Below are 25,283 nucleotides of genomic sequence, written 5' to 3'. Positions count from 1 at the left end.
TGAAAGTCTACTTTTTCTAGAAATGTATAATTTTTTCAAAAATCTGACTTTTTAGAAACAAATCTCATGCTTTTTCAACCTAAAAACATAATAATAAAAAAAAAAATCATGTTGGGTCAGATTCTTGTGTTGGTGTTCCCAGACCAGACGCGAATTGGACCCCATTCCAAGCAGCAGAATCCAATCCAGCCAGCAGCAGCCACTTTAACGCACACGTTGTGGATATGGCGGACCCGGCGGCGGACGACAGCAAGTTCTTGTTCCTGCAGAATGACTTTCGCAACAGCGGTGTGGCGCAAGCTGACTGGGCGGCCAAGAAGATGGTGTGGGTGCCGTCCGAGAAGGAAGGCTTTGAGGCCGCCAGCGTCAAGGAGGAGAAGGGCGATGAGGTCAGACCAAGCTTTTTTTCTTAATTTTACGACCAACTGACGTTCATGACACCGATACGTTCAACTGACACAGTCAATGTAGCAAGCAAAATTAAGGCCACAATCCATTTTACTCTGAGATTTCAGTGATCATCTTACAAGGAAGTCAGAAAAAAAGTCAGAATCCCGTGATATCATAGCAATTTTTTACTCCAAAAAAAATCAAGCAATATTCCTCACCGCATATTAATATTATTATTATTGAAAAACAACTATAAAAAAAGTTATTTTCTTTTTTTGAAAAGCAGAACTGTTTTGCGGCACTGTTTTTCTGTTGAAAAAAAAACAAGACTTAATTTTGGTTAGATGGCTATTTTAATTCTAAAAAATAGGATTTAAAAAAAATACACCTTTTGGCGATAAATATAATAACATTGTTGTTTCTTTTCCTCTCAAAGAATCTAAAGTCTTTTCTTTTCAGAAATTACACGTTTTATGTCCTTTTAGGATGATTCAATTTTTTTCTTTCCTTTCCGACATTATTCTGGTCATAAATTAAAATAATAAAATTCTCTGAAAATTACTGCCGTTTTGTTTTGTAAAAAAAAAAAGCTACTTTACTGTCAGAATGTTAACGTTTTTTTTCTTTTTTTGCACCCACAATCTTTATTCTGGAAAGAGTCTGACTTTTCTTCTTGCAACATAGTCCATTTCTTTCCTGCACAATGAATTCCCGCACCTTTCTGGTGATGCCAAAATATCCCTTGAGCATGGCACTCAGCCCACTGTCTTGCGTGCGTGTGTTGCGATTGCACTCGCTTGCAGGTGCTGGTGGAGCTGTCCAATGGCCGCAAAGCAACGGTGAACAAGGAGGACATCCAGAAGATGAATCCGCCCAAGTTCAGCAAGGTGGAGGACATGGCTGCCCTCACTTTCCTCAATGAGGCCTCTGTTCTTCAGAACCTGCGAGAGAGATACTTCTCCAGCCTCATTTACGTACGTCATACGCAAACTCGCACGCGTGATCAATCGAGTGCATACAAACATCTACATTTCCCAGATTGGATCTGTGTGAAGAGCAGGCATCTCCTCTGTTCACTTGCATGGTGAGAGTGGGTTTGATTCCACAGGCGATTGAGGGTTGGCTGTGAGAAAACGGGCCACTGCAGCCAAGTGCAAACTGTGGGGACATCACATGACATATCAATGAGGCCCTTTTTCTCCAACTAACAGCATTTTATTTCGGAGATATTTGGCTTCTCGTAAAGATACACGCTTGTTGTTCATGAACCTCCGAAGGGCCTTTCGGAGTGGAAGATTGGAGCATGTTCTGGAAAGATCAACAGGCTTATGTTTGCCTGTGTCAATAAGACTGAGGGTCTGCACTTGTGCCATCAGTCCAAGTCCTTATATGAGCACGTCCTGCCAAGCTTAGCTCCATGCTGGTCTTGTTTTGCGTCATCTTCTCAGTGGAGAATTTTGAGGCTGCGTTGACGTGTTGTGGCTGTTCACCGCAGACGTACTCGGGCCTCTTCTGCGTGGTGGTCAACCCGTACAAGATGTTGCCGATCTACTCGGAGAAGATCATCGACATGTACAAGGGTAAAAAGCGCCACGAAGTCCCGCCGCACATCTACTCCATCACAGACAACGCCTACAGGAACATGATGCAAGGTCAGCAGCCTTTCCTGAACTTTCCTTCCCTCTCCATCATGGCCTTACATGGATGGAGCAGAGCCAGCGCGCCGTTGTTGTTATTCCCGCTAATCTCTGCTGGCTCATCTTTGGTCTGTTCTGCTTGATTTCCCTCCGCAGACCGCGAGGATCAGTCCATCCTCTGCACGTGAGTCGCTCACAAGCACGCACCAACAGTACAACCAACACACATGCCATGCGGGCAAAATAGCCACATCCAAATCCCAATTTTGAGAACTCCAACAGAAGTTTGAAAATGGTGTCATCTCACCACGCACATTTTGACAACAAAGTCATAACGCTAATTTTTTTTTCAGAACGAGAGAAAACACGACACCGAACTTGAGTCTTGAATTATTTTTTTCTCAAAAAAGTAACAATTTATTCTCAAATGTATTTTTCGCTGCATATTTCTTTTCTTTTGAAAAATACAAATTTACTCTCAAGATTTTGGCTTTTCTAATTTTCAACAATCTGTCCGCAACCCGACCCACCAGTTGAGAAACACTGTAGGCATGTACAAATACAAACCTATATTATAAGGCATGTTTCTCTGGTGAAACCTAGTGGAGAGTCAGGAGCGGGCAAGACGGAAAACACCAAGAAGGTGATCCAGTACCTGGCTGTCGTGGCCTCATCACACAAAGGCAAAAAGGAAGCAAATCCTGTGAGTTTCGTGAATAACACGGGATCAAGAAGAGAGCCCTGGGGTGCTTCATCTTCATTTATAACAAGCAATGTGATTTTGTCATTTTCCACAGCCAGCACAACAACAAACACAACCAGCCGCAGGATCACTAGCTTACGTGAGTATCAATTAAAAAAAAAACTTGAACGATATCGGCAAGTTACGTTTCCACAGAGATGATGATGCAGTTCTCACCTTGCCCCGCAGGGGGAACTGGAGAAGCAGTTGCTGCAGGCGAACCCCATCCTGGAGGCGTTCGGCAATGCCAAGACCATCAAGAATGACAACTCGTCACGATTTGTAAATTGTCAATCAGTTCGTAAGTTGACACTCGCCACAATTTTGACGGGGAGTTCCCTCAGTAATTAAAGATGTCATGTGACCCGCTTGTGTCCGTAGGGAAAGTTCATCAAGCTGAACTTTGACGTGACCGGCTATCTGGTTGGCGCAAACATTGATACGTGTATCCTTATGGCTCACACGAACATTTTCAAGATATTTGGTATTGCACTATAGGGCCGGGCTTCCCAACGTAAATAGCAAACAGAGCCACAATGGTAGGGGCTTCATTTTTATATAATTAAAACTGTATCGGGGGGGAAAAAAAATAATTCCAACTTGGCCCTCATTCTCCTTTGAAGTGATTTAAGAGACTTTGACAAAAAGTGTACTGCATAATTTAGAGAGGCGTACAATGTGTTGTTTGTTTTGTTTTTAAGCATCATTTCAGTTCTTCTTGACCTGATCAGACCTTCTGGAAAAGTCTCGTTGTATCCGTCAGGCCAACACAGAGCGAGCCTTCCACATCTTCTATTACATGGTGGCCGGAGCCAAAGACAAAATGAAAGGTGAGCTGACAAGCAAAACAACTGGAGTACCGGTACTTTTCTGTCCATAGAAGGTTTCAAGTCATCCTGTTGAACCTCAGCTATCAAGCTGGATTTGATTGGTATCGGTTGTGTATTTCAGAGGAGCTTCTTCTGGAGGGCTTCAGCAGTTACCGTTTCCTGGTGGCGGGTCACGTGGAGGTTTCTGGCATTGAGGATGATGAGCTGTTTGAGGAGACTTTGGAGGCCATGGAAATCATGGGCTTCACAGAGGAAGAGAGAATCGGTACCACACCCTAGTATCTGCCTCATCCATCTCCACAGCAGTCTGTCACTTTTTCTGTTTGGAGTTCGGTTCCAGATGTTAGTAAATTCGGTAGAATTATTTTCCAATAAATGGCCCCTCCATTCTGGTCTGACTTTCAAAGTCTATTTAGGAAATTGGTAGACAGTTTTGGTAGAGCTTGACATGAGAGTTTAGGTCTTTAGGTACTCCTTCAGATGACTCCAAAACACAAGTTCGGGATCTGATACCTGGTGGTATTAAATATTTCTCAAGGTTCAAGAATGCTTGATGGCAGCCGTGTAGTTCCCAAGTGTTTTTGAAGTTCCACTGAGCAAAACACATATCCAAACTGGTGTCTTGAGTTTCAAAACCTACTGAACTTTTGGATGTGGGCCTTGGTGACTAAGAAACAGAATTCTTGGTTATGAGATCCCAGTGGCGTAAAATATTCTCTGTGATATGATCACATTGAATGTGACTTTACTGCTGGCCTCTACAGGGATGTTGAAGGTGGTCTCCACAGTTCTCCAGCTGGGCAATGTCAAGTTTGAGAAGGAGCGAAACACGGAGCAGGCAACAATGCCGGACAACACAGGTACTTTAAACGTACCTCAGCCTTAGATTCTCAAGAAAAACAAAACTCTTCCTTGTCTTTTCATGCTGGTTCCAGCTGCCCAGAAGGTGTGCCACCTGCAAGGCATCAACGTGACTGACTTCACAAGGGCCTTCCTGACACCCAGGATCAAAGTGGGCCGGGAAGTAGTTCAGAAGGCTCAGACCAAGCAGCAGGTGGGACGTCCGGCAAGAACAGACACCAAGATACAACACGTCATCTGAACTCGAAGAAGTAACCTGTCATCTTCTTCTGCGTCCCACCAGGCCGACTTTGCGGTGGAGGCACTGGCTAAAGCCATGTACGAGCGCCTCTTTCGCTGGATCCTGGCCCGTGTCAACAAGACTCTGGACAAGAGCAAGAGGCAGTCTTCGTCTTTCTTGGGAATCTTGGACATCGCTGGATTTGAGATTTTCGAGGTGACTGATAACCATAGTGGAAAATTACAATTATACATGGCTCCAGACTTTTTCTTTTTTACTACAATCTCCTGTCTCAATACAACTTCTTTCTCTGCGATGCTGGTCTTGTGTTGGTGCGTCCCAGGATAACTCTTTTGAGCAGCTATGCATCAACTACACCAACGAGCGTCTGCAGCAGCTCTTCAACCACACCATGTTCATCCTGGAGCAGGAGGAGTACAAGCGCGAGGGCATCGAGTGGAACTTCATCGATTTCGGCTTGGACCTGCAGCCGTGCATCGAGCTCATCGAGAGGGGGGTCGGGACCAGCATTTGTTATATTTTGTTTTTTTTTTCAGCATCAATGTAATATTCTGTCCTTGAAAGCACACGCTGGTATTCCAGAACAACCCGCCGGGCATCCTGGCCCTGCTGGATGAAGAGTGCTGGTTCCCCAAAGCCACAGACATCTCCTTCGTGGACAAGCTGTTGAACACGCATGCCAGCCACGTCAAGTTCACCAAACCCAAACAGCACAAAGACAAGCTGATGTTCACTGTTGTGCACTATGCCGGAAAGGTGAGCACAATAAGTTAAAAGGTGACTTTTTGATAATGAACCAACAGGACACTAGTTAGGGTTCTATGTTCCTGAGCAAGTTTGGTCTTTTTTTGCAATCTCACTCAAGCTTGTCTCCTTGCCACGTCTGTTGACATCTTGTGCTACAGGTGGACTACAACGCAGCGAGCTGGCTGACCAAGAACATGGATCCCCTCAACGACAACGTGACCGCCCTACTCACCAACTCCTCCAGCAACTTCATCCAGGAGCTGTGGAAGGACGGTCGGTCTTCTATAACTCTTGCCCCATTTGAGCTTCCCGAGGCTGGACCTTGCGTCTGACTCCTTCCTGCTGTCTCTTTCCCCTCATCAGCGGATCGAGTGGTGGGCCTGGAGACCATGGCCAAGATGTCCGAGAGCTCGGTTCCCACCTCCACTAAGTCCAAGAAGGGAATGTTTCGTACAGTGGGTCAGCTGTACAAGGAGTCCCTGGGGAAGCTGATGACTACACTGCACAACACACAACCTAATTTTGTGCGCTGCATCATCCCCAACCATGAGAAGAGGGTACACCAATTCACCCTCACATGTGTACACTTGTACACAACCGCTGATTGTATGTTTGTGCTACCACAGGCGGGTAAGATGGATGCCAACCTGGTTCTGGAGCAGCTCAGGTGTAACGGTGTGCTGGAAGGGATCAGGATCTGCAGGCAGGGATTCCCAAATCGCATCGTATTTCAGGAGTTCAGACAGAGGTACTTGTTCTTTGTTAACATTGTTCCTTTACTTCTTGTTGTTATTTTTGTTCTTTGTGTTCTTGTTGCTCTTATTCTTCTTTTCTTTTCTTGATCTGTCATTGCAATTGTTGTCCTTCTTGCTGCTCTTTTAAACGGTCTTGTTGCTGCTGTTCTTTCCGTCATTGTTGACCACTTCTTCACCATCTTGTTTTAAGTGCGTGTTTTTCCTTTGTGTGCGCAGGTACGAGATCCTGGCAGCCAATGCCATCCCGAAGGGCTTCATGGATGGGAAGCAGGCATGCTGCTTGATGGTAAGATGAAGATTTATCTTGATAACCGCAAACCCCCTTTCATACTGCCTTTTGGCCACATCGGTAGATCGGAACTCTCCCACCATAAGTTCACTATGATACTAAACGGGAAGCTGGCAAATATAGGGGTCAACTTCTGCCAATCATTCCTGATCAGTTTCAGTTCACTTTCTGGTGAGACAGCAACACAGGGAGAAAAAAAAGGATTTAAATCAAATGGAGGACTGATAGGGGATTATGGTCCATCAAGTTTCTTTTAAGGCTCTTGCACATATATGATTGTTATTGTTGCTGTCCAGGTGAAGCATTTGGACCTAGACCCCAACCTGTATCGCATCGGCCAGAGTAAGATGTTCTTCAGGACGGGGGTGTTGGCTCAGCTGGAGGAAGAGAGAGACCTCAAACTCACCGTGATCATCATCTCCTTCCAGGCGCAAAGTCGAGGCTTCCTGGCCCGCAAGTAGGATAGAAATAAGTACTCGTAGTAGTACTCAATGATTGGTTTGTGGCTGTACCGAATCAAGAGTAAGTTTTGATTTTCATCTCGTAGGGCGTTCAGCAAACGTCAGCAACAACTTACTGCCATGAAGGTGATCCAGAGGAACTGCGCTTGCTACCTCAAACTCAAGAATTGGCAGTGGTGGAGGCTCTTCACCAAGGTTTGAGGCTCACCGACAGATTTAACTCCAAACATGTCAAGATGCTAAGATAGCATAGCATAGCAAACACATCACAAAAAAAGTCTTGCCTCTTAATTTACTATTAAAACCCTTATAAAGTAAAATGCAATTGTCATGTACTAACGTTTCAATCCTCATTAGCTTTCTTGGCCTCACAAGAGTAACCTAGTGTTAGCTTTTTGGTTAGTGAGTTAGCAACAGCATGGAATTATGTGTGTTTTTTAGTTCACATATATCAATCAGGAGAACTTAGTTAGCCCTTTTAGCTCACCTTGTTAGTGGTGTAATATTTTTAGCATTTTGATTAACAAGCAAACAACAACTATATTTTTACGCATCACACAAGTGCATTGATTACCTCAGAGTCAACAAAATGGTGTGCCTGTTGAGTCATAACAAAAAAAATTGCAACCAGAAGCACATTGCCATCTTTAGCTTGACTGATAAGCAACAGCAACTGTATACAAGTGTATTTGGCAGATATGTGTACGTTGCTTACCTTGGAGCAGAAAAATGCCATGCCTGTGGATTCATATGACTTTGACATTCACAGCTTAGCAACAGAGTAGCATTTTTTGGGTGAAGTAATCCAAGTTCATTTCTTACCTGTGCGCAGACAAAAGGTGCACCTGTTGATTTTTGATGTCTTCGAATGACTTTGCAGTCTGCCAGAGATTTTTTTCCAGAAGTTTTACTCATCCGGCCCTTGTACTGTTCAGTGATGTGATTGGCTTGTCTGCTTTGGGGATGTGGTCAACAATGTTACAAAAAAGTTTGGGCGAGGCAATGGTGTTGTTGCTTAATTTTTGAAGAAATCTTCCATTTGCATTCTCGTTTGCTGCTCTCCTCCAGGTAAAGCCCCTGCTACAGGTCACCCGCCAAGAGGAGGAAATGGGCCAGAAGGATGAAGAACTCAAGGCGGCAAAGGAAGCGGTGGCCAAGAAGGAGGCAGAGCTCAAGGACATCACCCACAAACACACGCAGGTATGAACCTTCGTAGACCTAAAAAAAATTCCTCATGTGAGAATGTGTGCGTTTTGGGTGCGCAGCTGATGGAGGAAAGAGCCCAGCTGGAGAGCAAACTCCACGCCGAAACAGAACTGTACGCCGAGGCCGAGGAGATGAGGGTGCGCCTGGAGGCCAAGAAGCAGGAGCTGGAGGAGGTCCTGCACGAGATGGAGGCCCGGCTGGAGGAGGAGGAAGAGCGCAGCGCCACCCTGCAGCAGGAAAGGAAGGATATGGAACAGCAGCTACAGGTTGGTTATCTCTCACACACACATTACATTAAGTTTATTTTTATATTTAATACAGAGCAGTGTTTTGCGACTTTGAAAATTTTTAACTTTGTTCTTTTTTTTGTTTTGTTTTTTTTTTAATGTAGAGCATGGAGGCCCACTTGGTGGAAGAAGAAGACGCTCGTCAGAAGCTTCAGCTGGAGAAGGTTGCCGTGGAGGGAAAGGTGAAGAAACTGGAGGAGGACGTTCTGATCATGGAGGACCAGAACAACAAATTGCAGAAGGTATGAAGCCTGTTGTCTTATCATTGTTACATACATATTTTAAAAGAGCCTTTCTAGGAGCGAAAGCTTCTGGAGGAGCGGATGGCGGATTTAAACTCCAACCTGGCTGAGGAGGAAGAGAAGTCGAAGAACTTAACCAAGCTGAAGGCCAAGCACGAGTCTATGATCTCCGACTTGGAGCGTGAGTCTTCAGAAGCGCAGATTTGTGTTCAATGACTGTGTTGAAATGTGTCCTTCCTCTCTGATGTCCAGTGCGTTACAAGAAGGAGGAGAAGGGTCGCCTGGACATGGAGAAGGCCAAAAGGAAGTTGGAGGCCGAGTTGGCGGAGCTCCACGAACAGTTGGCCGACCTCCAGGCGCAACTAGCTGAGCTCCGAGCGCAGCTGGCCGCCAAGGAAGACGAGCTGCAGGCTACGCAGGCCCGGTAAGACGGTTCTTCTCAAACTGGGTCCGTAAACCACCAATTGGGATTCCTTGGAAATATGGTGTGCCTGCAGCCAAAAATTTTGACAAAGCTTGTCATACAAAGACAGTTTAGACCAGTTCATCTTACCTGGACATCTAAGGCAAATGTGGTCTTGCACAGTTTGGATGAGGAGACCAATCAGCGTGGCCTGGCAGTCAAGAAGGTCCGGGAACTGGAGACCTTGCTGTCCGAGCTCCAGGAGGATCTGGAGGCCGAGAGGGGGGCCCGGGCCAAAGTGGAGGTGGCCAGGCGGGACCTTGGGGAGGAGCTCAACGCCCTTCGCTCTGAGCTGGAGGACAGTCTGGACACGACTGCAGCACAACAGGAGCTACGGTCAGTCTCTGGTCCATTATGTACAACGGAGGTGCACAGCCTGTTTTAGATGTCTCCGTCTTCCAACACACCCGATTCAAATGATCAGGATCATTATCAGGCTTCTCAGAGCTTACTGATGAGCTGATCATTTGAGCCACAAGTATTGGCGGAGGGAGACATCTAAAACAGGCTAGATAGGGGCTCTTGGCAACCAGACTTGGTGGTGTGGTGTAGAAGACAATCCAATTTATACCACAGGGTGTATTCAGCACTTTGTATGCAGCGTTGGTTGTACTCTTCTCTTGAGTTATTCAAGCGCCATCAGGGTTTTCGTAGGCTAGACTACTTTAACTCTGAGAGTAGGCATCCCAGGGTTTTGTGGTCTGGCTCAGCTATCTGGCTCCTGATTATGTCTACCAGAGCAAAGCGTGAGCAGGAGGTGGCCATGTTGAAAAAGGCTATGGAGGAGGAGGGCCGCAGTCACGAGGCCCAAATCCAGGACCTGAGGCAGAAGCACAGCCAGGTGGTGGAGGAACTCTCCGAGCAGCTGGAACAGGCGAAGAGAGTAAACACCTACCGCCATTGTTGTGCCACACAAACCATTCAAGATGTTTGTGCATGTCATGAATGGTGTGAAATGGCCTCCATCAGGTCCGAGCAGGTCTGGAGAAATCCAAGCAGGTCCTGGAGAAGGAGTCTTCAGACCTGAGTGCCGACTTACGCTCCTTGGCTGCCGCCAAGCAGGATGTAGAGCACAAGAAGAAGAAAGTCGACGCTCAGCTGAATGACGTCAACACTCGTTTCAACGAGAGTGAGAGGCAGAGGAACGAACTCGGGGAGAAAGTCTCCAAAATGACCGTATGTCAGAATAGATGGCCATAGAGTCCAACCTCACCATTCTTGGGGATTATGGACTAAACCAGAACGGTTTACATCACGGCAGTCTTCTTGTGTTGCGGTCTTCAAGGTTGAGCTGGAAAACATGAGCAGTCTTCTGAATGAAGCCGAGGGAAAGAACATCAAGCTGAGTAAAGATGTTTCTGGGCTATCCTCGCAACTCCAAGACACTCAGGTGAATGACGCTTGTGTCAAATGTAATGAAGTCTTGTATTATTGAAAACAAAAAACTAATAGCTCATAGGTGACCGAAGAGTATGTATTCAGCTCCAACAAAGTATAATGTAGCTGAAAATTCATAGAACTAAATGAACCAAAGCTAGCTAAGACATAAGCTAAGAGACAGCTTGGTTCTGATAACAACACAGCATATCTTAATGCTAAATAAAATACCTGAAATAATTAAATGTAGTGAACGAGTTTTTTTTTTTACCCTGCAGGAGCTACTGGCCGAGGAGACGCGTCAGAAGCTCAACGTGGCGGGACGTCTGCGGCAGATGGAGGAAGACAGCATGAATTTGACGGAGCAGCTGGAGGAGGAAAGCGAGGCCAAGCGGGTCTTGGAGAGGCAGGTGTCTGGCCTCAACATGCAGGTCAGGAACCTCATGCATAAAAGTCTCACCAAAGATCATTTGCGCATGTACAGATAGTTCAAAGTGGCTAATGAATTGTTGTGACAGAGCAAGATTGTACGACTTGAATTATGACATATGACCACTTGTGCTCCCTACCATTAGCTATCTGACTGCAAAAAGAAGCTGGATGAGTCCCTGGGCTCGGTGGAGCTGCTCGAGGAAGGTAAGAAGCGTCTCCTGCGAGACCTGGAAGCGGCAAACAATGAATACGAGGAGAAGGCTTCGGCCTACGACAAGCTGGACAAGAGCCGCAGCAGAGTGCAGCAGGAGCTAGAGGACGTCCTCATGGACCTGGATGGACAGAGGCAGCTTGTCTCCAACCTGGAAAAGAAGCAGAAGAAGTTTGACCAGGTGAGCTTGTGGTGATATTGTGGGTTTCGAGATCAAGTGGCACCTGCTGGACTCTGAACAATTGTTGCTATCATCTCCCAGATCATCTGCCTTGAAAGATGTGCATTCAGCCAGACCTCTCTCTCACAGTTAATGTTATATGTCTGTGGTTGAGCTTAATTTGTCCAACTCAAAATGCTCAGAACCCAGAACTCTCCAGTAAAATCTGGTGTTCCTCAGGGCAAGTTATCAGGTCCTCTCCTCTTCATTATCTTCAGAAAATATGATATCCAGTTCCAATGTAACACATATCACACCCAGCTCGACATCTCCTCCAAACTAAATGGATCCAACCAGACGAAATGAATTGTATCAGCAGGGTATCGGCCTTCCTTTCACGATAAGATGAAAATTAGCCCAAACGGTCCAGAACTCTGCTGCCCATGCCATTACAAGTGGAACATATCACCTGCATACTCAATAACTCATGCTGGCTATGGGTCAAACGGAGACTTTCCATACAAGATTCTTCTCACATTCAAGTTTCTCCATAGTCTGGCACCCGCTGACCTCTGCCATTGTCCATGCCGTATTATTAACTTGACAGCTTCTTTTTGGCAATGTTCTTTAGATGCTGGCCGAGGAAAGAGCGGTGTCCTGCAAGTTTGCCGAGGAGCGGGATCGAGCCGAGGCAGAGGCGAGGGAGAAGGAGACCAAACTATTGGCTCTATCCCGAGCACTAGAGGAGACCCAGGACGCTTTGGAGGATGCTGAAAAGACCACCAAAAGTCTCCGAGCTGAGATGGAAGACCTCATCAGCTCCAAAGATGATGTGGGACGGAGCGTAAGTCACCACAAGGCCACATCTTTTAGAGTGATCATTCTTTTGAATGATGCACATCAACTCTGCCTTCAGGTGCACGACTTGGAGAAGGCCAAGCGTGGCCTCGAGGCCGTGGTGGAGGAGATGAAAGCCCACATGGAGGAACTGGAGGATGAGCTGCAGTTGGCTGATGATGCCAAGCTGCGTCTGGAGGTCAACAGCCAGGCCCTCAAAGCCCAGCACGAGAGGGACCTGCAAGGCCGCGAGGAGGCTGGCGAGGAGAAGAGGAAGCAGCTCCTCAAGCAGGTGGAGCCATTCATTACGTTTACTTGTCTGGTGCAATTATTTTCTCCATCAAACCTGGATTTTTTTTAAACAAAAAGACTAAGATAAAAAGTGGAAATTGTATTTTGTGAGGAAAAAAAATCTGTAAACAGATTTTTTGTGAAACAATGGGGATAGGAATTGAACATCAGGTTTTGTGTGTGTGTGTGTGTGCGCGAGGACATTATATTTGAAAAATGTCTGAAATAAATCAGATTTTTTGGGGGTGGGGCGGCGATCCATTAAAATTGAGAAAAAAAAATTCACGGCTTCTCTGTCAGGTGCGTGAACTGGAGTCAGAGCTGGAGGAGGAAAAGAAGCAGCGCGCTCTGGTGTCGACCAGCAAGAAGAAGTTGGAAGGCGAACTAAAGGACACAGAGGACCAGCTGGAGACCACCAACAGGGCGCGCGAGGAGGCACTCAAGCAGCTGCGCAAGATCCAGGCCAGTTGGCCCAACACTCCCATCAGGTTGCTCACTTCGTCTCCACCTCTGCTGACCGCGTCAGTGTTTTCCGCACCATCAGGGCCAGGTGAAGGATCTCCAACGGGAACTGGAGGACTCTCGCGCCGCCCAGAAAGAGGTCCTCGCCTCGACCAGGGAGGCCGAGCGCAAATCCAAGGTCATGGAGGCCGACGTGGTTCAGCTACACGAGGTATGACGGATTTGAGGTTCACCATTAGCGAGACCAACAATGTACTTTGCGAATCATTTTTCATGCAAGATGAATTGCTGCTGGCCATCTGTTTTTTTATGCCATTTCACTGTAACTTTTTTATACAAGTTATTGCAATTTTGATGAGATAGGATTCATTCCACTTAATACCCGTGACAATACGATACATTCCAATTAAAAATATAGTAAACTAATCATTTCTGTACGGAAAGAGAAGTGCTCGTAGCTTCTGATGTAACGGCAGGAATACTTCTTGTTTGCGATTTAACAAATTATTCAAATCAAGCATTTCCACTGGGCTCATGCGGTTTAGATGCTGGCGGCGGCCGAGCGAGCTCGAAAGCAGGCGGAGGTGGAGAGAGACGAGCTGGCCGAGGAGCTCGCCAGTAACTCCTCTGGGAAGTGAGTATCTGTCATTCTACTTTTTATAATCTAGGACACTCGCTTTGTAGTTGTTATTGTCCGATACGCACAACTTTTTGTGAATAGTGTACTTTCATGAACGTACCGTGTCTTCGTGATGCGACGTCCCTTTCAGGAGCATGCTGTCTGATGAGAAGCGCCGTCTGGACGCCAAGATCACTCATTTGGAGGAAGAACTGGAGGAGGAGCAGACCAACATGATCAACCTCAATGAGCGTCTGAGGAAGAGCCAGCAGCAGGTGATGTCTGGCAAATCCATCCATTTGTTTCTCAGTGGAAAAAAAGTACCTTCTATCGGCTTGATAGGGCTGTATTAGGTCAATTTTTCGATTTGGTACTTCCGTGACCAAAAATCATATCGATAACCAACTACTGTGCACAGTGTTCCAAATTATTTTGGTAAATTATGTTTTACTCAGATTTTTAAAAATAGGCGATGTAAATGGCAGTCAGCGGGATTCTCTAGTCATCAACTGTTCGAGAATAATTTGATGGTTTTTAACTAAACCCCCCATTTGGAAAGACTAAAAATCTGTGAGACATGATTTGCCTCATAATTTGGAAGGGGGTGTATTTGTTTTGCTATTTTTGTCCCATTTTGTGGACAAAAGACTTGGCTGAACGTCAAGTGGATGACTGCTGCATTGACTTTGCATACTACTCACAAGTGTAAAAACTCCTGAACTCATTCACTCCCAAAGACGTTTTGAAACGTCTTTTCAGACTTGGTCCAGAATTGGCTGGTACTGAATGAGTTAAAATGAATTTTGGGTAGGAGACGGAGTGACTTTCCTCATTTTCTACCTTTGGGCATGCAAGGTTGAGCAGCTGAGCGCTGAGCTGACATCTCAGCGAGCGTCATCGCTGGCCAAAGAGGCGGCCAGGCAGCAGCTGGAGAAGCAGAACCGGGAGCTGAAGGCTAAAGTTCAGGAGATGGAAGGCCAGGGCCGATCCAAGCTCAAATCGTCTGTCACCGCCCTGGAGAACAAAGTGAGGGAGCTGGAAGAGCAGATGGAGGCGGAGAGCAGGTAAAAAATGATGAGCCGATAGCGCGGGCCAGGAAAGCAAAAGCGTTCAATCTGTGGACTCGAGTGTTGCTACACATCCCTTAATGCACAATCATTACGCTAACATTCCTTACAATTCACTCCGATTATGATGCGATTCATTCCAATTGTGATTCAACACGATTCACTTTTCGTTCTGTGTCACTCCCATTCCTATTCGTTATTTGACATATTTTGATGACACGCGGTAGTGGTGATAGTAATGATGAAGAGGATGCTTGTAGGGAGCGTCAGGCCGCCGCCAAGAACTTGCGTCAGAAGGAGAAGAAGCTAAAGGACTTGAGCGCACAGATGGAGGACGAGCGGAAGCAGGCGCTGCAATTCAAAGATCAGGTGACGACACGCAGGCCTCGAACGCAAACAGGCGTGTGGCGGTCACTGATGATGATGTCGTTTGTGATCTGTGCAGGCCGAGAAGGGAAACGTGCGCGTGAAGCAGCTGAAGCATCAGTTGGACGAGGCGGAGGAGGAAGCGCAGCGCATGGCCGCCGCGCGCAGGAAGCTGCAGAGGGAGTTGGACGAGGCGGCCGAGGCCAACGACGCCCTCGGCAGGGAGGTGGCGGCGCTCAAGAGTAAACTCAGGTGACACAAAGCAGCGACGCATGTAGAAAAGATGAACATGAAGGCACACTTGTGGACAGCATCAGATGCCGTTGTGAAGCTGTAATTGATGCTCAAGGGCACATGACAAGTTAGAGACATTTTTTGTTGTGATTTACCCACGATTGTAACGTTTCTATAAATTTTGCCAAATATCCCTAACTTTTTGTAAGTATTGTGTTTTTAAATATTTTTTTTGAGGAAAAAAGTTATTCTGTAGATCAACCATCATATTTCTCAAAGTTTGAGATTTCTGACAACACTATATATTTTCTAGAAAAGTCATACATTTAATTTCCACTGACCATTTCCTTCAGATGACAGTGGCACTCTTCTTCATCCAAACCTTTCTTCTCATCCTGTTTGTCTATAAACAGGCGTGGCGGCGAGGCCACTTTTGGCGGCTCCAGCCCACGCAGTAGCGGCAGCGGCAGCAGCAGAGGCGGCCTTGGTGGAGGTTCCATGAGGAGCTTGGGCGCGCTGACAGGAGGAAGCGTCGGCCGCAGCAGGAGCACCATCGTGGAGAACTCGATGGAGATCCCAGAGGAAGACGAGGTGGAGGAGGAGGAGAAAGCTCGCTCGCCGTCTCCCGCTGCACGAAACTCCCCGCCCGACGCCGTTAACGAGGAGCGTCCCCCTGAAGAGTAACTTCCACAAGTTACAGCGCCACCTGTTGCTTTGGCATGCCCTTCTCTTGTTAAACACTCAAAACATAAATAGCAAATATTCAGCAACAAAAGAGTTTGTAATTAAATAGGTTTATGGACATATCTTTGACACAAGTGTTATTTTTAAGTTTCAAATTGCAATATTTGACCACAAAGCGCAAGAAATAGTGTAGCTTGTCCCTTAAAACGCTTGTGTTGTCCAAGATATTGAATACCTGGACACAAAAGTGCAATATTGGAACTGTAAAATGCAATATTTGATGACAAAAAAAAAAAAGTTGGACTTTGGCACACAAATCTTCTATTAAAAACATTATGCAGTACAGCATCTTAAAGAAATTGCATATTTGTCAACACCCCCCACCTCCCTGAAAAAAATAAATTGGGCAGAAAGTACATTTACATGACCTCAAAACTTCAAAGTTTGTACCAAAGGAAGAATTTAAAAAAAAATATTTTTAAAAAGTTGTGTGTATTTGGCCACCAAGTGCAATAGTTGTCCAAGAAAATGTTTTTAAAAAAAAAATTACAAAGTTGAATTTTGACACTAAACCGTTCTGCTTGGCACCAAAAGCACTCACGTTTGCTATGTAAACACAAACTCTGCTCACGGGTGCTTTTGAACAAACACATTTGGAATATCTTTTGACACGTCTTGTTGTGGTTTTTGAGAGTTGTGCACTTGGAATCAAAACACAGAAGCCCATTAAAGTACATTTGCATCCTCCTCTACTTGCATCGCCGTCTCATTTCATCAAAGGGATTTACAACAAAAAAAAGTACCAATCAGAAAGCAAAGTAGAAAAACAAAATAATACTTTATTGAACATAATCAAGAGCCAGTGCTGATCTGGTAAAGAAGAGCTACAAATCTCAGAGAGCTTCAACAACATTTCAGTCATGTTTCCATCAAAAACAACTTTTGAATACTTTGACGGAAGGCAGTTCCAAGCGCAGTACCACAAATGGCCACACGGTGCTGGAAGCAACAGGACTGGACAGGGATTAAAAAAATGTGTTTTACTACTTTTAATGTTGATAATTATGTAGGCATATTAGGACAACGCGGAAAATAAAATAAAAGCCAGGTTGTCGGTTTCCAAGGTTAGTTAGTTTATCAAGAACAACTTTCAGAAGGTTGTTCTTTCAACACTTTTTCCAATTCTTCCCACTCCCTTCAAGAATTGTCCGATTTCTTGAAGGGAGAGGGAAGAATTGTAATGAACACTTAATATTGCACTGTTTTTCTTAAAGAAAAATAAGTATGCCATTTCTCATTAAAAACAAAACTACAGCGTAGCTTTATTTCAATGTATTTTTCTGGGAAAACCTTCCCTGAGTTTCTTTTCCTGGAAAAAAAAATAATCAGATTTTGGAACAATTAAGACTTTCTATATTGTCTTTTTTAATTGAATAAGGTACTTTTATTCTCATAATATTGTGACGTTTTGCAGAAAACTTCCACTTTTGAAAAACTCAAGATTTTTTTTTATAAATCTATTTGAAACCGCTTTTACATTTTTTCCTATAAAAATACGTACTTTTGTGGGGAAAAAAACTATTTTGAAAAATAAACTTGTAATATTAAGCAATGAAGCAATTGGTTCTTGAAAAACAATGCTATTTGTTGAAAAAATATATAATTTTTGGAGGAGGAATGTGCATGTTTTTCTTCTGACAAATGTCATTTTTATTGTTTGTTTTTTTAGGTGTTTACTTTAAGAAAAACAATTTTTGAGAAAAATTCACAATTAACTCTTGAAAATATGACTAACAATGCATTTTCCCCTCCATTGTGTGATGATTTTTATGGGGTCTTGGGGAGAAAAAAAAAAAAAAACTCAACTTGTGGCCCCTGAGCACCCCCAACTATGTGTGTGTCCACGTTTACAATACCCATTTTTGAGCAAAGTTTTACACATATGAACAAAATGTCACGCATCCTCTGTCCTGTCACAGGAGTGCAGACAGTGTCGCCCCCCCCTCCCAAAAAAGAAAAAAAAAAGAACCATAGTCAGTCAGTGAATGAATGAAGTGCGAGTGCCTCCGGACGTTTTGTTGTTTCTTACAGACGTGGCCACACAGGGAAAGTGCCGAGACGTTGGAAATCTCTGATGGCTCACAGCAGCAGTTTGGCGCCTGCTCCGAAGTCCAACCTCTTGACCAGCCTGCGTGAACAATCAACAAAACTTACAAGCGGGACACAGGCGGTGAGGCCGGCCGGCATTCGTCACAATGACGAGAGAGGCCATCTTACTTACCCTTTGTGGTAGAGTCCGTTGGTGGTCTGCGCATTGGGGATTTTCTCGGCGGGTAGCCCGCGGCCAGCTGGCTGCTCGTGGACGTACTCGCGACACGATGCCAGCTTGGATTCCAGATTCTACCGGCACATCACAACAAATCCTGCGTCAGGCTGCAGAAGTGTGCACACCCTCTTACAATTACATCAAAGCTGAAGCCAGAAGGTGCTCTGTAAGTTCTTACAATGAAGGAGGCTGCCTTTCCATTGCCGTTTGTTTGAGAGCAGAGTTTCAAACCCAGAATATTTAGACCGCGAGGCAGCCGTGCTAACCCAAGGCTCTACAGTACCAGTGGAATATAATCATCCGAGTGCAAAACGTTCTCACCCCGACTTTCCTGAGCAGCTCGCCGACGATGCTGAGCGCCGAAATCCTGGCAGACGTCGTCAGAGGACTCGCTGACGCGCTCACGTCACCTGATGACAAAACAATTTTCACAATTCAGCTTTGAATTCATTCGGACGCAAACCACTGGAATTCATGTTTAAATTAATGTGTGACTCACTTTGAAATCAAAATTATTTTTGTATTAGGTTGAAATATTTTAGAGTCATAGTTAATTGTTTACAATTTTTTCAAATTACTGTTCAAGGTTTCAATCAATTTTATATTTTGATATTCTAGGGTTTGAATTATTAACATTTCATTAGGGTGTCAAATTGTTTAAAAGAATTTAAATTTCAATAATTTAATCAAAAGTGTATCACCAGTTTCATCATTTAAAATCAACAGCAGTTAAGGTCAACTTTTACGTTTTGTTTAGGTTACATTTAAAAATGTTTTACTTGGTGTGTAAAAGCAGAAATGTTAAATGTTAATGTGTGTTTTATTCGAGTTTAAAGTTTGAATCGTTTTTAATTCACATTTCACAAAGGTTCAAATCTTTTTTAATCGACATTTAAGATTATAAAAATGTAATCAAAAAATGTAATCAAAATTTACGTTGAAATATTTTTGTCAACATTCCGTTAATGGTAAAAAAAATATTTTACCATTTAACTAAATTGTATTTATTATCATTTAACTCACGAAATGAAATCAGTTTACCACTTAATCGAGGTTGAATGAAATTTGAAGTGTGTTTTAAACCATTTTAAATGTTTAATTGAGATTCAAAGCACATTTAATGAACATGTCGGTCAGGTTTAATGAAGATGGAATTGGAAGTCCTTTGAACTCAATGTTGAACGGCGCTCGAAATGCTGTTTGTGTTGAGAGGGAAGAAATTTCATCTGTGCTGTATGTTTCACATACAGTACATTTGACAATAAAGTTTATCCAATTTCATGCGTGGCGTGTTGTGTTGCATGCCTGGACTCACCCGAATTGACGGACGGCGTTTGGGCTTTGGTGGCGGGCACTCTGATGGGCGTGTTGGCAGGCATTATGACTGGAGGTGTGAAGGGAGGCGTGGTGAATGAGGCCGGGGCGGGGACCGAAGATGATAAAGACGACGATGATAATGATGAAGGCTCCATGGGGGTGCTGGCCACGTGTACGTGCTGCTTCTGCTGTACGGCCAGCTCCTGGCGCAGGTCTGTAACACGTCAGTTTTCACAAAATAAAGAATTATGAGAAAATGACGCCTTGTCCTTCAACAATTCTGATTTCATTTTCTTTTTTTTTTTCATTAAAAAAAATAATGTTTATATATATATATATATATATATATATATATATAAGCAATATTTTGTAAAATAAATAAAAATAAGTTTTGCAAGAATTTTTTAAATACAACTATTGCTATAGCATTGCACTTTTGAATTTTTCAGCTTTCTAATATCCCCTCTATGAAAATATTAAATTGTCAGAATTAAACATAACTTCCATTTGTTAAAACGTTCATTTATTTATTCTAACGAAAACTCATTAAATATTGAAAAACATTCATCACTTAAAATAATTTGATGTAACATTTAAGGGTGACATTATAAAAGGGTTAGAAAAAACATTTACAGTAATTCATTTTTAAATATGGCATTCAGCTGTCATTTTGTTTAAATCGTTTGGAATTAAAGTTTAAGTGGCACTGAATGAAGGTCTCCTTAAAATGCCATCTGCCGATGAATGAGAATGAGCGAGTGACCGCATGAGTGAAAAAACGGGAAGAATGTCGGGACCTCTGGCCTCATCCTTGAGCCTCTGCACGGACTCGCGCAGGTTCTCCTTATCGTCCAACTCGCTCTCCAGGAAGGCGTTCCTTTCGATGGCCTGGTTCATGCGCAGCTCAAAGTCTTCCAGCGACATGATGGTGGCCCTGGAATGCAACAAAAACCCAAGACTGCATTATCAGCCACATAGCGCCCCCGTGTGGGTGCCACTTTTCATGCCGCCTACAGATGTTGAAAATCACCTCTTGGCCCGCTCCAGGTCGTCATTGGCCTGTTCCAGCTCCCTGATGTACTTGTGCAGGTGGTCTCGGATGGACGTGGCCTCGGCCAGCTCGCCCTCCATCGTCGACATCTGCCGGCACGCCTCCAAGTGCTGCGTGCCGTACTTCTCCTGGAGGGACGGAGGAAGTCGGACGGTGTGAAATGACGTGCCAAGCAGAAGTGCCATACAAAATGAGGCGCAAAGTGACACCGATGACAATTGAAGCCATCCGTTTGCTCCTGAACCTGGGAAAATTTGCATGTTCTGTTTGTCCCTGCTATTCTGTCGATACCTTTCACACAGTCCAGTGATGCAGTGGATGACACCAGCCTTTTTTTTGCGGGGGAGGGGCTGTGCAGTTGAGGGGAGCGGGGTGAACAGTGGCACATTTGCATGAGCCCACAAAACCATCTGACTTGAAGAGCGATGTGGACTAGCCTGCGCCAATCCCCCCCGGGGTTGTTTTGATCACCCTGACGTAACCGCATTGGACGCAGTTATTTGTGATGTGACTTCAGAGTTCTATGGAAGAACAGACATGGCCAATGGCGTCAACAGCTGCTTCCAGCTGATTCTCCTTCCCTCAATCAGCCTCTCTGTCTATGCGTGCGCAATTTGCGAGGGGGGTGCACATGTAACAAGCCTTGAAAGCCAACATACATCAGCTGATCGAGAGGAAGGGAGGTTCTTTAGATAGACCCCCTAAGTTCTCCTTACCCACCAATAAAATGATGGAGACAAGTTATTCTTTTAAAACTATTTCAGTCCGAAGCGTACACACTAAATGTGAATTACATTTGAAGATGGGAACGCACGTCAAAGTTACGCAACAAACTCTTAAAATTGCAGGGGTAATTTTTAGAATGTTTAACAAAAAAAACAAAAAACATCCTCTGGCACATTCCACACAGCCACATGACTTGAAACCAAAAAAATCGAATCACTCAAATGGACTCCAACACAAATTGGTGTGCCTAATATTTTGGCCAGCGATTGATTGATAAATGACCATTTCCCCCGCCCACCAGTCCCCTGTGAAATATCAAATGAACAAAGACTCATTCAGGGACAGTCTGTGTTCTTTGCACAAACGCGAGACGTCATACGTTCTGCTAGAGTCTCGTGGGGCGCTCGCCTTGAACATGCAGCTAACAAAAATCTTCTCATGCATGGGAATTGACAAAAAAAAGAAATGCAGCTTGCTTTGGATTTTAGTGCCCCCCCCCCCACTCCCCCTAGAAAAAAATACTGACATCGTTTTAAGGGTTTTTACTGTCAAGATGCAACTCCAAATTTTGTCTTCGGTGTAGTACGATGCGCCGGGGCAGCGCTAAGCAGAGCTTTTACATCATAATTACCGGTAAGCAGGAAGAGGCAGAGAGGGCTTCAACTAATCACCAGCAGTCGTTCTCGAGAGAACATATTGTCTGTGAGAGTTGTTCTCTGCATTGCTGCTGCACGTGTTGTTTTAAAGCTTTAGAATTACTGCAACCAATTGGCATTAGCATTTCACATCATGTTTTAGCATTTTGCTAGCAAGATTGTTTTGACGCAACGATATGTTTTGATTGATCAGTTTGCGTGTCACCATTACAGTAAATTTCAAATGTACATCTTGGAGTTGCATGCTTCGCCTCTTATTTTGAAAACTTTACACAGAAACTACTTTTCGTTTTCTCAAAGCTACGAGTCTCTCACTACTTGACTGCAAAAGAGTGAGAACGGGCACTTCGGAATATAAACCGGGCTTCAGTGTTTGTTTCAGTGTTAGTTTCCCAAAACCGACAAGCGGCCCAGTTACCTTGTAGTTTTCCAGGTCCATTCGCAAGCGGTTGTTGGCGGCCAGCAGCTCACGGTTGCGCTTCTCGTAAACTTTGAGCTCTGCTTCCAGCTCGGCCTCGTAGTCACGACTCATTTGCTGGAACTCCTGCAGCTCCTCCCGGGCCTCCTCTGCACTGGAAACACAAAAAGAGATCATAATTGGACTTTACTCATTTAACCGAGCACGTTTTAGAAACTCATCCAATGAGTACTCGTAGGTTTTTTTCCGAAAAAAAACCAACATGGTGCTTATTTTCACTGAATTCCACAAATTCTACTTCAATCCTGTGGCAACAAACTAAAATGCCAACGTGAGCACACAAGATTTGTTTTTCTCATCTGGCACACCCAGCAAAAACAAATGTCCTCTATTGGCGCAGATCATCAGAAAAAAATGCCTGCGATGTTTGATGAGACCATGTGAGAAATGTGCTTTCATAAACCTCAGAGTAAAATCAACTCAGATTTGAGATTGCAGATAACACCAGCAGACATGTCCTTGCCACAATGTCAACATCTTTGAGGAAAAGGGGCTTTTAACATGAAAAAAACAAACTTGTGCTGGTGCTTGGCAGCCTGTTCCTTCCAGTAGTGCATTTCCTCCTTCAAGGATCCAAAGTCAGGGGTATCAGGATCCTTCATCTCCATCGCCAGCCTGACTCAGAGCAGCCTGAGACGAACGGCCCAACTTGCCCGGATCGGCCTTGTGTAGTCAAGCCGTCTAGACCTCAAAGGAAGACCATTTCAAGAGCTTGAGTTGCAGCTTCTGATGACAAAATCTACTCATATCATATAAAAGGAATAGAAACTGCCCACTAGGACTTTCTTTCACATTTGGTATATGACTTATCCTGAATAATGAATAAGTTATTCATTATTCTCCATCTTGCTGGGGTGCCATCAAGTCTGTAATGAAGCGTGTTTCGAAAATAATCAGTTTTCTTCTACTTTGGATTCTTTAAAATGAAAAGGAAGTGTATGGAAGATAGAGTTAACGAAAAATATCTCTTTCAATTTGAGACTTACTGATTTTCAAAGTGAGTTGGGTGCAGTCAAGTCGGCAACTAAGTCCGTTTCGGGGGGGGGTGCACATTTCCGTTTCGGGGGGGGGGGGGGGGTGCACATTTTTACCTTATTAAGACCTTTCCATGCAACGTACTGGCGTGTCGCATGTACAACTGAGAACTTGCCCTTTACAGTTTTCTCTCACATTCGGCAACATAATCAATGATACTCATTGGGTGCATGCAAGCCAGCCACAAAGTCCGTTTGCAGAATCACCCAGTTTAGTCTCATTGATACATCTTAATGAAAAGACCTTGTGTATCATCTATAAAAGTGGTAGATATTACTCTTTGAGGCTCCATCTTGCATTCGGCGATATACTTATTGAAGTAACATATTTTAAATTCGCTGCCAATAGATCAACTTTATTTACTGTACAAATGTGACAGCGGCAAACAACGGCCAGAAGAGACGAAAACAGGGGCGTCATATTGTTTGGATATATTCAATGTTGTCGCTTGAAAATGCTGTGAAAAATAAACTTCTCATACAAAGTTTTAACATGTTACGTCACGTCAAAAACTTGCCCGAAACGTAACGGTCATTTAAATCGCTAGAAAGTTGTGACGAAAAATTCTGAAATGACTTACCGGTACTTGTTGCGGGGGGTTAGACGGCTCAAACTTTGCAATTCAAAGAAACAAGAGAGTCAATGGAATCTCCTTTCGCCTTTGAAATGCAAATAGATTAGCTGGCCGTGCAAAAGGGAGTTAACCATTCCAATCCCAGATGACATCAACATACAGCAGTTCGCCGGCGAGAAAATGTCGTTGAAAGGCGACGAAACGCTCCAAACTACACACTCACTGTCGTCTGACTTTCTTAAAAACGACCACAGTTACCGGCTTGATATTTTTCCGGGAAATTAAAGCCACACTTCAGCCCGAGCTGGGAGTCACAAAGTTACTACCGTCGGTAGTCGAAGACGTCGAACAATAAACGCTGCCATTCACATTGTCCGGAACGGTCCACCAATCACAAGTTACGTGTCCGGCCTCGTTTCCGCTTCCTATTAGTCGTTAGTACAGCTGCCCGTTACGTTAAATAGGCGCGGCTTTAGTCTAACCATCCAATCAGATGGAGGATGACAGAAGAGGCGTATCTGCATAATCGTCGCAGTCTAGACGTTTGATGGATGTGCGTGGTGATGCCTTCAGTTCTACCGAAAATCCGAAAACGGCAAAACTTTGAGGAATATATAGTAATGCATTTGGGGAAAGTGAATCTCGCGAAATTGCGTCCACGGATGTGCTCTAATGACTTAAAACAAGTAAACACATACTTTTTTGAACAATACGTTTTCTTTTGTTTGGTTTCATTCAGAAAGTGTGAACCGAACCATTAAAAGTGTTGATAATTAAGATTTGGTAAATTTGTAGCACCTGATTGTTTCCTGGCCTCTGATTGGACGATTCCACTTCCTGTTTGTGTTAGTTGTGTCATAGGTCAACAAGGGTCAACTGTGTCCTTTTGAGAGGGATTAAGGCGATCTGATCCTAGTTAATCCACACAAATGCACCATCGGTTTACAAAAAACCTGGTCGGCACTCTGACTCTGTCCTTGATACCTATTTGACTCGTTTTGTCCCGCGACTCTTTCTTTCAATGTTGAGTTCCCTTCCTAGGTGGCATCCTAGGATACTAATTGTTGAATGCGAACAGTCAACTCAAAAAGGTTTTTTATTGTCAAGCAATAGTCCATCATATGTTGATTGAAATTTCTGGGTTTTAGAAGTGGAATGGTCGAGTTATATAAAGGGGATAATTTTTTCACATCACTCTGCAACCAGATGTTAAAACAGTCACATAGGGA

The 25,283-nt window shown here is 44.3% G+C and overlaps 2 protein-coding genes across 4 annotated transcripts; one reads left to right on the top strand and one right to left on the bottom strand.

Moving 5' to 3' along the window:
• The first annotated feature begins 121 nt into the window (after nucleotides 1-121).
• On the top strand, nucleotides 122-16,638 carry LOC127589163 (myosin-11-like). Of its 2 annotated transcripts, none has more exons than XM_052048206.1 (42): nucleotides 122-389; nucleotides 1,194-1,364; nucleotides 1,886-2,042; nucleotides 2,184-2,211; nucleotides 2,631-2,730; nucleotides 2,825-2,869; nucleotides 2,959-3,051; nucleotides 3,151-3,214; nucleotides 3,501-3,599; nucleotides 3,721-3,864; nucleotides 4,364-4,459; nucleotides 4,535-4,653; nucleotides 4,744-4,896; nucleotides 5,024-5,197; nucleotides 5,284-5,457; nucleotides 5,607-5,721; nucleotides 5,812-6,005; nucleotides 6,075-6,196; nucleotides 6,420-6,489; nucleotides 6,789-6,949; nucleotides 7,040-7,148; nucleotides 8,022-8,153; nucleotides 8,219-8,425; nucleotides 8,551-8,688; nucleotides 8,746-8,869; nucleotides 8,941-9,112; nucleotides 9,275-9,487; nucleotides 9,890-10,034; nucleotides 10,121-10,327; nucleotides 10,437-10,541; nucleotides 10,807-10,959; nucleotides 11,104-11,352; nucleotides 11,963-12,175; nucleotides 12,248-12,460; nucleotides 12,760-12,921; nucleotides 13,004-13,132; nucleotides 13,467-13,555; nucleotides 13,692-13,815; nucleotides 14,396-14,604; nucleotides 14,868-14,976; nucleotides 15,053-15,225; nucleotides 15,621-16,638. In XM_052048206.1, exons 1-42 carry the CDS (start codon nucleotides 225-227, stop codon nucleotides 15,889-15,891), a joined length of 6,090 nt encoding a protein of 2,029 aa, XP_051904166.1. In that variant the 5' UTR covers nucleotides 122-224; the 3' UTR covers nucleotides 15,892-16,638. The 2 variants fall into 2 exon arrangements, with proteins under 2 accessions (XP_051904166.1, XP_051904167.1); XM_052048207.1 differs by having other exon boundaries at nucleotides 2,631-2,773; nucleotides 2,850-2,869.
• Nucleotides 16,639-16,705: 67 nt separating this feature from the next.
• On the bottom strand, nucleotides 16,706-24,478 carry nde1 (nudE neurodevelopment protein 1). Of its 2 annotated transcripts, none has more exons than XM_052048201.1 (9): nucleotides 24,067-24,478; nucleotides 22,962-23,132; nucleotides 22,386-22,539; nucleotides 20,565-20,713; nucleotides 20,332-20,468; nucleotides 19,533-19,748; nucleotides 18,539-18,627; nucleotides 18,173-18,291; nucleotides 16,706-18,079 (listed from the first exon to the last, which is right to left on the bottom strand). In XM_052048201.1, the coding sequence occupies exons 2-9, from the start codon at nucleotides 23,051-23,053 to the stop codon at nucleotides 18,031-18,033; spliced, it is 1,005 nt and encodes a 334-aa protein (XP_051904161.1). In that variant the 5' UTR covers nucleotides 23,054-23,132; nucleotides 24,067-24,478; the 3' UTR covers nucleotides 16,706-18,030. The 2 variants fall into 2 exon arrangements, with proteins under 2 accessions (XP_051904161.1, XP_051904162.1); XM_052048202.1 differs by having other exon boundaries at nucleotides 24,381-24,475.
• Between the last annotated feature and the right edge of the window lie 805 nt (nucleotides 24,479-25,283).

This window comes from Hippocampus zosterae, chromosome 17 (genome assembly GCF_025434085.1).
Source record: "Hippocampus zosterae strain Florida chromosome 17, ASM2543408v3, whole genome shotgun sequence".
Lineage (NCBI taxonomy): Eukaryota > Metazoa > Chordata > Actinopteri > Syngnathiformes > Syngnathidae > Hippocampus > Hippocampus zosterae.
This window is presented reverse-complemented; position numbering and strand designations above follow the sequence as displayed.

Excerpts from the sequence above, each read along its gene's own strand:
- LOC127589163 (XM_052048207.1), top strand. The coding sequence starts at position 225 with ATGGCGGACCCGGCGGCGGACGACAGCAAGTTCTTGTTCCTGCAGAAT. Across the intron at positions 4,897-5,023 it reads CTGGATTTGAGATTTTCGAG|GATAACTCTTTTGAGCAGCT; the intron begins GTGACTGATAAC and ends GGTGCGTCCCAG. Across the intron at positions 5,458-5,606 it reads TTGTGCACTATGCCGGAAAG|GTGGACTACAACGCAGCGAG; the intron begins GTGAGCACAATA and ends CTTGTGCTACAG.
- nde1 (XM_052048201.1), bottom strand. The coding sequence starts at position 23,053 with ATGGAGATGAAGGATCCTGATACCCCTGACTTTGGATCCTTGAAGGAG. Across the intron at positions 18,628-19,532 it reads AACGCCGTCCGTCAATTCGG|GTGACGTGAGCGCGTCAGCG; the intron begins GTGAGTCCAGGC and ends TTTTGTCATCAG. Across the intron at positions 18,080-18,172 it reads AACGGACTCTACCACAAAGG|GCTGGTCAAGAGGTTGGACT; the intron begins GTAAGTAAGATG and ends TTGTTCACGCAG.